This window comes from Colossoma macropomum, unplaced genomic scaffold (genome assembly GCF_904425465.1).
Source record: "Colossoma macropomum unplaced genomic scaffold, Colossoma_macropomum, whole genome shotgun sequence".
NCBI lineage: Eukaryota > Metazoa > Chordata > Actinopteri > Characiformes > Serrasalmidae > Colossoma > Colossoma macropomum.
The window spans coordinates 40,965-51,865 of record NW_023495845.1 but is presented as its reverse complement, the minus strand read 5'-3'; the positions used below and the strand labels follow the sequence as shown (position 1 = coordinate 51,865).

At 39.0% G+C, this 10,901-nt stretch overlaps 1 protein-coding gene across 1 annotated transcript in view; it reads right to left on the bottom strand.

Annotated features, from left to right (window-relative positions):
• LOC118803120 (WD repeat-containing protein 47-like) overlaps window positions 1-10,901 on the bottom strand; it is a 28,145-nt gene continuing 17,244 nt past the window's right edge. Inside the window, exons 9-15 of the mRNA XM_036563631.1 lie at window positions 9,988-10,048; window positions 6,395-6,555; window positions 5,796-5,965; window positions 5,474-5,644; window positions 5,265-5,396; window positions 3,944-4,162; window positions 1-1,929 (exon numbers count right to left, since the gene is read on the bottom strand). Coding sequence (XP_036419524.1) covers window positions 1,787-1,929; window positions 3,944-4,162; window positions 5,265-5,396; window positions 5,474-5,644; window positions 5,796-5,965; window positions 6,395-6,555; window positions 9,988-10,048 — 1,057 coding nt within the window. The 3' untranslated portion in view covers window positions 1-1,786. The remainder of the gene's footprint in view (window positions 1,930-3,943; window positions 4,163-5,264; window positions 5,397-5,473; window positions 5,645-5,795; window positions 5,966-6,394; window positions 6,556-9,987; window positions 10,049-10,901) is intronic.

The following is a 10,901-nucleotide window of genomic DNA, read 5'->3' as shown; positions in this document are numbered from 1 at the left end:
TTACACAAATACCATCATATACCATACACCCAGATGAAATGTCACAAAGGTATTATGGTATGAAAAAACAGATACCGCCCAAGCCTAGATCAGACACCAGGTATTGTCATCGAACCCATTTATATCAGCAGAAAATACAGGACCGGATATCAGAAGGGAAAATAAAAGAATGAATCTGATCCAATCCTCTAACAAGTCCGGTCTGAAATAGCACATGCTCACATTGAGTGACGTGATGTTGTTAGCTGTGTATTCCTTCCTGTGGGGTAGCAGAGTGTTTGAGTAGTTTGAACATGATAGCTTACTTTTTTAGATGTTAAATCTTCAGTGAAGTGCTTCATTTAAAAGCTCACTTTAAAGCTTTGTCAGTATCAGTATTGACCTCAAGAGTTCAGCGTCAGTGATATTGTGCCATCTGTAGTTCAATCAGGTGTGCCAGAGCAGGGAGACTATAAAATGTGCCGTGTAGAAAGTCCGCAGAAATAGAAAAGGGCTCATGGTGGGGTTATATGTAGGCAGCTTGGATGAACTGCTCCAATTCCAACAATAAAACCACTGTAATCTAACTATGGAACACACCCTAGACTGTAGAAATGTTTTGTTTTTTTTTAGATGTTGTTTGCTGTAAGCTGTGCTCAAAGTGGATTAGTTTTATCTGAAGAGGTTCTGTAATGTAATCTGTAAGGAATATGACTGAATGATCAGTGCCACACAGCAGATGCCACTCAGTAACAACACACCTCACAGGTCTATTAGCAGCTTTTGTTATTATATCACTGTAAACTGATTCAAACAGGCTTACTAATACTGAGGGAGCTCCGGGTTAAATGTAATTCAATTCGGAATTATCACTGTCAGATTGTAGAAATTACGAACATCGCAGATTCATGTTGGATTAGCACTAATCGCTTAAGGATCCTTAAGTGCAAGCAACATGTTTTTTTAGATGGTTAACATCCCTGTGATGGCTTATTATCATTGTACATACTGGAATTTAAGGTAAAATGTTCAGCTTTTAGCTAAATGTTAAACCCATTCAAGTTGTTCAATTTTAATGGGTTTAACATTTAATAGGTGATGATTTGAAGCTTTCGTTACTTTATTTTCTGATTAGAAATGTCACAGCAGGAGCTTGCTTGTTTCTGTTGTGCTATGTCTCACAACAGAGAGACATAACACAACTCACCTGCTCAATCTGTTTGGACATAGATGGCTGTACTCTTTACCTGGAGGGGAAGAGAAAGGGAGGCAAGGGGGCATATTCTTAATGAGTGTTAAGGTTTAGGGATACTTCTGTGCCATTTTTAGAAGTGTCCTGGGCATAACAATAATACACTAAGTATTTAACAGATTTTATTTTTGGGCTTTAAATTATGACTTTAGGGGTACTTTAAATTACAGTACCTCCCCAGACAAAACTAATCCAGCTTGAAAAGTTTAAAAGAGTTCTTTTCCTATTAAAGATTCTATGTAATCTTCTGATGCATGGAAGATACTCTGGAAGTTAGCAAAGCAGGTCACCTGCAAAGATCTGTAACAAATGTAACTGCTACTATATACACAATGTTCACAAAGAGGAAGCAAGCAATAGATGCTGTCAGAGAACAAGGAGAAAAAGAGCACATAAATAATAAATAACATACAATCTCGCTCTCTCTCTCTCACACACACACACACACACACACACACACATACACACACTATTTACATTTAGATCCACCTAGGTGAGTTTGCTCAGTAGAGTGAGATGTGTTGCGTTGTCTCCCCCTGGTGGCTAGCGGCAGCCCTATGTATTGTGTGTCCAGAGCGTAACTGTGCGGTCAGCAGACGAGGACAGGAAGGACAGGTGCTGCGGATGCCATCTGCACTGGATCACCTTATCACTGTGCTCCCCTACTACAGTCAACGGCAGCTGTTTCGTAAGGTCACCTACAACACAGACAAAAAACAAATGTATTTTAATCCAGGACTGACCAAATGGAAAAACAGAGTTTTGGAAGCGGTAACTGGGGCTGGCTGGCTGAGAAATGTCTGATATGTTGGAGACACTGCTAGGGCTCAATATAACAATATTTATCACTATCTTGTTAAATGACATCACAATATGCAATATATTTCTGAGCATATTGTGGATACTGTCTTAAAGAACTTAAAGAACACTAACCAACTGTATGTTTCTAATGTATGTCCTTAAAAAATCATTTGTACTCATAGTACAATAGTTTTTGATGATACTTTTTTTAAATGTGGCACCACTGGGTTCTCAGAAAGCATCTCAAACTTAAGCAGTTCGTCAGACTGCTAACAGATTAACAGTCTATCTACAGCTTACAAAGTAGAAAGATTACCTGAATGCCTGTTACAAGCTTCATTTGTCTGCAGTCTGTGTGAAGACTTGAACCATGTTAGTACTAAACATAGTGTGGAAAAAAATCCACTGTCGTTAGCTTGATGCTATAATATAATGAAGAATCTCAGTTCCCTGCTAGCAGAAATTTGCAATCTTGTCATGAGTGTGTCTGATAAACAGAAGCTGTTAATAAAGTAAAGGTTTCCACATTAGGCACTGTTACATAATGACTGGTACAGGTTATGTTCATTAAATGGTACAGAGCAGTACATGCTATTTAAATGCTGATAATGTCCAGGTACTAGTAGTTTCTTCAATGTGGTATTTCATGTTGGAGCAGCTTCTCAGCACTTGGTACAGGTCTGTTCTATAGCTGGGTTCTCAACTCCAGTCCTGACTGCTGCTGACTTATAGTCCAGTATGATAGTCACACGCAGTGAGCATCATTATGTGGACTGTTTTTATTTTTGCTTAATATATATATTAATAATAAATAATTATTTTGTTGTAAATATTGCACACAAATCTGAGACATGTCTCTCGCTTCTCTACCATGAAGACCATTCTTAAGAAGAAATTTCTTCTTATAACGTATGCAGTTTTCACAAAGATTCATCAATGTTTTCTTATCTAGGATTTGTTCTTAGGTAAGAACAGAATCTACACACACTCAAGAGCACAAAGTTGCAAACAATTCTGCAATTTAAGAACACGTCATGAATCTGACATAGACTTTTTCTCAGGGCCTTTCTTAAGAACAAATTTTAGAAAAAACTTAAGAAGATATTGCTGAATGATGCCCAAGGTTTGAAGGTGAAACAGTGACAAAGACGGTTGATCAATAAGCTACTGGATCAGGACACTTGACCTGAGAAAAGCTCCCTTCACTCCTCTGCTGAGTAAAGCTCCCTTCGCTCCTCTCCTTCTGTACTTCCTATTTTACTTCTTTTTACGGAAGTGAACCTCGTTGTGAATAGCTGCTTGTTTCATTTCTTCCATTAAAAGTTGCTGTGCTTATCTGCTTACACTGCAGTACCGCTTGTAGTCCAAAACAAAGACTGCAAAAGTAACCACAGTAACAGGAATTTTCAGGAGTCTGTTCTCGCCAGCACAAAATTATAATGAAATCCAATCTGGCTGTTCAGACAGAAGTCGCACTGCCACATATCAGATATGTATCGGATTTCAGTACCACATATACAAGTGGTCCAAATAGCAAAAGCATGAAAATTCCTTATTCAACAACAAACCAGATACTGCATTTGCCATGTTTCCACAAAAAAAGAAGAAATATAAGTTCATATCGCCACAGATACAGTCAACCTATTGCAGAATTTAATGCTCAAAACACTAGCAACTTGTAAACTGTTAAACGAGCCGTCTCCCAAAGTGCGAACTATCATTTCCTGTAGTGTGGGTGAGTTTGCTGTAGTGCAGGGGAGAGTCAGCAGTAGTAAGAGTTTCTGAAGGCTGTAGGAAGTGGAGTTGTGTTAGGTGATTAGGGCAGATAAATTAGCTCTAGAACAGGTCAGTGAAACGTAAATTGCTAAAGCTGCAGATGTTGTGGTGGTACTGGGGTGTGGCATGTATTACCTTGCAGGTCAGTGATGATAACCTTGGCGTCATAGGAGCCGGTCAGGAGGTAGTGTGCTCCAGGGGAGAAACGGACAGAGCGAACATCACTGGTGTGTGGACGATACGTCTGTACCATTCGCCCCCCTCTGATGTCATACAGCATGCAGGCACTGTCCTCCTGCCCTGTGGCCAACAGACGCCCGCTTGGATCCACCGCCACTGAGGCTACAGGACTGCCTAGAACACATCCAGGGAAACATACAAGGCAGATTCAGGCATTTTGGGAGATTTAAAAACACTCTTTTTTTATTCATTATTACGTTAGCTGACATTTCTAAAATAAGTCCCATCTGCACGATGTAGGTACTACTGCAAAATCAGTGTTACGGTTAGCATAATGTGACATTCTGTCATGATATGTTTCCTTTTTTTATAGTCCTCTTTCTTTGTTAAATAACCATTTAATAGTCTGTAAAACTGGCTTAGGGTCCATTTTAATTGACTGATCTGATGATTTGGCTACGAGTTACTTTATTATACAGTTAAATCACTTCATTTCTTATTATATGCATAGCGTTATGCACTCTGAACTAATAGTTTTATTTTAGACTTCTTATATGAATTAACCATCCTATAGGATGATTATTTCATGCTTCTCTAACATGCCACAGCATACTGCTCCTCTTTCTTATGTTTGAACAGGCTTCAGCTGACGTCAGTTTTATACCAGACATGGTGCATGTAGCCGGTAAAAACAACATTCTGATAGGTTGTTTTTAAATCTAGGGTGTAGTGTATTTAATACATGATTTTGGTGGCATGTTGCTCATGGCAAGTAGCAGAAAACTGTCTCTGCATGCACTCTCACATCCTATGCTGCCAAGACAAAAAGTGGCTAGTTTAAACACAGTAGAAACACTGGAACTGCAGTGTTACACATTTGAAGTTTCCTCTTTAAACAGTTCAATACTGCAGACATTTAAATCACTTCATTCTGAAAACACTCCACATTGCTACAGGTTGTGGAAAAATGTTTTTTTTCAGCACCTCTACGACAATGGAGTAAACAAAAAAAAAAACAAAGGATCTGAACTTGACTAAGCTTATTATAGCAGGTACCTCATCCATTACAATATGCCTGGATCAGACATCCCTAAATTTAACAGTAAAAAGATAAGACATTTTATGACCTGAAATTTTCAATATTTATTTTAAGACCTTATAAGATTTTTTAAAGGATCCACAGGAACTCTGAGTTATCTAGTTTGAGGAATTAAAGTGTGGGCATATTCATGTGCCCTCATGGTTTAAGGGGTTAAATGAAATGAACGATGCCCACCTGACCCATGGAAGGCTGTGCCCACTACTCTCACACAGCTGGGCACGCGAAGGTCCCAGAAGCGCACGGTCTTATCCTGCGAGCCAGACGCAATCATCCAGCCTCCCCACGTATACAGAGAGAGAATATGACCTGAGGACAAACAGCACAGCCAATAAGAGCTTTTAAACTATGTGACAGGGTGTAGCAGACTGAAAAGATATACATACCTGTGTGTCCACTGAGAGCGTGCAGCCCCTGTCCTCGCTGACAGTCAGTAGTGTAGATGTTGCAGTCTCCCGCTCCAGCACTGATTAAAATAGATCCTCCACTCTCAGGACCCTCCATAAATGCCAAGTCCCTAATAGTCCCATCATGCATACTGAACTCCAGATCAGGACCTGAGGGAGAGAGGGAGAGAGAGAGAGAGAAAGAAAGAGAGAGAGCGCAAGCAGACTGTGAAAAACCTCCTACTAGAATCTGCAAACAACAGAAGCATGCAAGAGAACTGAGAGCAGGTGAAAGTGCCTCCTTCTTCGTCTCTGTGCTCACCTGTAGCGTTGCAGGTTTCAGGGTTGAAGGGCAGTACTTTGACATATTTGTCGTTGGAGCCGGTGGCTAGCAGTTGACCGCAAGAGCTCCAGGCCACACAGTATATAGAACCTTTATGATGCTTATTTCTCTTAAAGCGCACCACCGGGGGCTTAGACGCATTAGAGCCACTAAGAGATGCAGACAAATACAGAAAGGAACAAGCTCAATTATTTAGCGTATAAAGACAATGTAACAGTAACAATAACTTTGATAAACCCACATTAACTGCATCTCTTAATGTAAAAGTAGATTAAGAATAAATAGAACAGCCTGTGCTGTTCTAATCAGCTGTCTGGAAAGGGTCAGTTCAGATGCAACCCAACAAGACAGCAGCCAGCTTCTCCAATGTCAATTTCACAATTTCAAATTAGTCAATCAGCAAAATAAACAAGATGGTAAACATAAACAAGGTTATGAATATAGCTAAACCTCTTTGTTTAACCTGAGGTTTCCCAACCCTGGTTCTGGAAAACTCCAGCCCTGCACATTGTGGAGTTCTCTCTGTTCTAAAACACCTGATCAGACTAATAATAACGTGTGTGTGTGTGTGTGAATACCTTGTGTCGAGAGTATCAGGGTAAGCACACACGCGCAGGGTTTTGGAGTTGGAACCCACAGCGTACATCGCTCCTGAAGGATGGAAGGCTACAGCACGCACAGCCTGAGTGTCCTCCATAGTGCTCACTGCTACAAACTTCGCCTTACACTTCTCCCCCTGCTACAGAGGAAAAGCACACCAAAATACGCTGTTACTAGCGGTCAACCAATACATCGGGTCGTCAATATATCAAACCGATATTCAAATTCTTTGAGCATTGGTATCAGGCTATGGAGACACCCACACTGCTGATAATCTTTCAGTACAATAAGCTTTTAAAATATCATTTGTGTGATATAGTGCACCCCCTTACGCACTATGTGCACTACACATAGCATGATGTAAACAAAAAAACAATATACAAAACTACTTAAGCTGCAAAAGAGACGTAGTTCTGTGGGTCTGTTAAAGTAAGTCTACTTAGAAGCTAAACAACAGCTAACTGCTCTTTATATTATACTAGGTATACCAGGGCAGGGCTTGGGTACTTTGTTAACTGCTCCAGATAACAGTATTCAAATACTGAAATCGCTATTCGGATTTTCATGATGCTCCATCAAGAAAAGTCAGAGAGAAAATATACAGGTTAACAATTCAGTGAAACTCTGTTAAATTTTAACTTGTAAGTGACAGTTTTGTATTAAAATGTATATAACATTGTATAAGTCTGTTTTTGTGTTTTTCTATGGGGTCAGAACAGGGTCAGTGTGTGTCTGATTTTAAGTCCAAGAGGTTACCAAACAGACAGACAACGCAGATGTAGCCGATAGCCAGGATGTGGACATTATTCCGCTAGCGCATTTTATGATCGATGTTTAAAGGTTCACGTTTTTTCGTTAGTGATTAAAGTTACAAATGGAACAAAAACCTTTGATCTGCATTGAGGGATGGTATTTTTGAAGATGGGCGAACATGTCTGATGGGTTTCCTCCCATCACTTTGCAGCCACTTTGCATTACCATTTTTGGCAAACTGGATATCTGTCCTCGAGGACAACTCCACATTCGTTTTTGGGATGTCCAAAGTAATCCCACTCTGCTGATTTTAACTTCTATTTTGGAGGATGAAAATTGGTGATATCAGTCTCCCTTATCGCTGCAATTTTCTCCACTGCATGTGTGGGATTACTTTGGATATCCCAAAAACGAATATGGAGTTGTCCTCGAGGACAGATATCTGTTACACCCATTGCTAAGTCTGAAGGCCACAGCACACCCCGAAAACCATTTTTTTAATGGAGGTACGGCACTGGCGCTTGATGTCTCTGAGCACTGCTCAATTTCTTAGTGCTTCACAGCACGCCATTTAGCATTTTACCATTACTACATTGAATAAAAGCCATGCTGAGACCACAGAAAGCCAAAATAGATCACATAAGATCTGAGGAAAGCAGTCAGTCAGTCTTTTAGGTAAACAGACAAACGCTAATGGTTATTAAACCGGACCTGAAACATTCCGGTTATTGAACTGGAATCCCAATTTGGACTACGCATGAGTTAAAGTGTTCAACCAACCCGATTTGCGCAGGAACGTTGTGAAACGATATTGTAAACAACATAAATCTGCTGCGCATACGTAGTCCAGATCAGGTTTCTGGTTCAAATCAGGTAGCGACAGCCTTCACAGGCAGTCGAGGAGAAAAGGAGAGATGTACGCGCAGGGAAGACTGCCTGTTCGGTTACATTTTTTAAAATACCGGTAAGAAGCAAATGTACATGGTGTGATAACCAACAATTTTCATATAATGGTATATCACTGCAACCCTAGAACCAGTTTTCTCTGTTTATTATGAGTAATGACTATGATATCTTAACATCAGCTGAAACCATTTTTCCCCCCCTTCCTCTTTCTTGAGATTAACTGAATATCCATTCATTATACTTATAGATACTTAAATATCAATAAGTCAGGAAGCACATCTCTGTGGTGTCCATCTACACGGTCTGTATTTAAGATCAGTGTTAAATTGGCATTTTATTGGTTATAAAAAAATGTGTAAATTGGTATTGTAATCGGCCTTCAAAGAGCCCACACTGGTTGAAGACTAGTTGTTACAAGATGTTATGGCTCTGCTGGGCCCCGCCCTGTATTCTCTTTGTCTGTTTCTTCTTTACTGGGTGGAGTCCCACGGTGTGCTGCTCTCGTCGTCTCCAGGGCCATTTGTTTTGCACTAAACTCTTGCCCACATGTAAATCCAAACCCTGTTATAACTGAACTGCAGAATGCAATTGGTGTGGAGCACTGCTGTTACTTGTGAGGCTGTATGCATTGGATGCACGCCAAGAGGATTAGGAAACTGCATTAATTAAACACTGAATCCTCCAGAGATAGAGAAAGAGAGAAAACAAAAGAGAGAGGGACTTGAGGCCCATAAACAAAAGTATTGTTTTAATATGTTTTACAACTGATTTGTTTAGGACTGTGACGATTAGCTAAACTTAAAAGCCTCCCAAACCCTAACCCCTAAATTTCAATTAGTGAAATTAATACTTACATTTTTTCCATTTTTTTCAATGTTGCTTTTAAAAGGATTTTTGATTTCCTCTAAAGTGAAGTTGAAAGATGTAGATTTAAAGGTTTAGTTTAATAAATAAAAAAAATACTTTTCATGTTTTCATGTCAACTTGAAACTTGGTAAAGCTTTGAAAGAGTTATTATTGTGTTGGTGGTGAGAAAATGGAATGTTCAATTATTTGTTTTAATTATACAAACAATCACCTAGAGCAAAAGGATTTTAGTCTAAAGTCCAATTCAATTAAAAGTCTGCAGTGTGTTTTCAACTCTGACTTTGAATCAATTTCATAGAACAATCATTATACTCTTGAACTTTGTTTTTGTGTTGTTTTTGAACTGTTTTGTTAACTTTCTTACACCTACTGTGAAGTCAGCCAACAGGTTATTGTAGCTTTCTTTTACTGTTATTGCATCCTATTAAAATTATATGGCTATTGAAAGCAACAGTACTAGGCTTTGTCTTTTTTATTGACTTTGATGTAACTCATTCATGTTTCATTAGGAAAAGTGTTTGGGCCAGGAAGGCTGCAGCACGGTTTTATCAGTGTAACAAGCAAGACCAAAGAAGTCAGAGGGGTAAAACGCTCTCACATCCATCATGCACCTCAAAAAAAAACAAAAAAAAACAAAGCTGAAGCCACACAATGTACTTGTTGATGGATACGGACATGGACTACACATTAAAAAAGGCTAAAAGAAATCAAAGGCTGCAAACAAATATGATTACCTGCATCTTAAGTCTCCGGACTGCATGTTATCTAACCTTTAAATCATACATGAAATAGAGTCAGGACTGGAATTTCAGATAACGAATAAGGCTCACACAAACAAAAAGGGGTAAAAATAATAAATTCCACTTTTTCATGGAAGTATTGATAAATCGATTAGTGGTCCCAGCCCTAGCCTGTTAATATTATAACCATTGCTACAATGTCTAATTATTATCAGTGGCATGTAATTGCTTGCAATTTACACAGCTATGCCAATAAAGTAAAATAAAAAGTGTAAGGGTGTGTGTTCACTGCTACAGTTACATACCTCTGCCGCTTTAGTGCGTGTCATGCCTCCGTCACTCTGTCCTCCTCTCTCCTTCTGCCCACTGCACAACAAAACACAACACACTTACACACTCCTGACAACCCCTTAACACTCATCATGCATCACAGTCACAATCTCCTACACAGACTATTATATACTATGTTATAAAATATTGTAGAAGAACATAGATTAAGAATGTGGTCTAACAAAGCTGCAAGTTTGCAGATTTTTTTGCAGATTCTGATACAAACTATATGATATATATGATGTTCAATGAAGACATCACAATGACGATATGAGAAGCGATAAATTATTAAAATTGAGTGTCTGACTGGATGTGACACAAATACAGGCCTAGTTTTGGATGTGTAAACTCGGCCTGGGCGAGTTCTTTTTGTAAAAGAATTGAGAGAGAATTAGAGAGGAAATTGGGATTTATGTATAAGAAGTGTGCTGGCTCACGTACCAGTAGTCAGTTTCTGAGAGAGACAGAGAAAGAGATGGTAAGATTGAAGAGATTGAAACTGCCTGTGTTATTTCTCTCTGCTATGCACTGTAATGCTAGTTTTACCTTACAAATTCCCCTTAATTTACTGTACATGAATGGAATTGAAAATGAACGCCAACGTGCTTTAGAACTTAAGCTTGTCTCAAAGTGACTCGGTACAGTAAAAAAAAGAGCTAAATTAACTGGATGTTAGCATAGAGCAGCTAAGTTAACTCTAACCTGGAGAAAAGGTTCCTCTGATCCTTGTCTACGCCCAATGTTCTCAGACAAAGGTAATAAATATTAACACTGATTTAAGTACAGATTTAGTGTCCCAGTGACTGTATATTATCAATGATCACAATTTTTTAACCAAAAAATTTCATCCTAATTATTTTTGGATGTCACCCAGACCCAGAGTAAATAG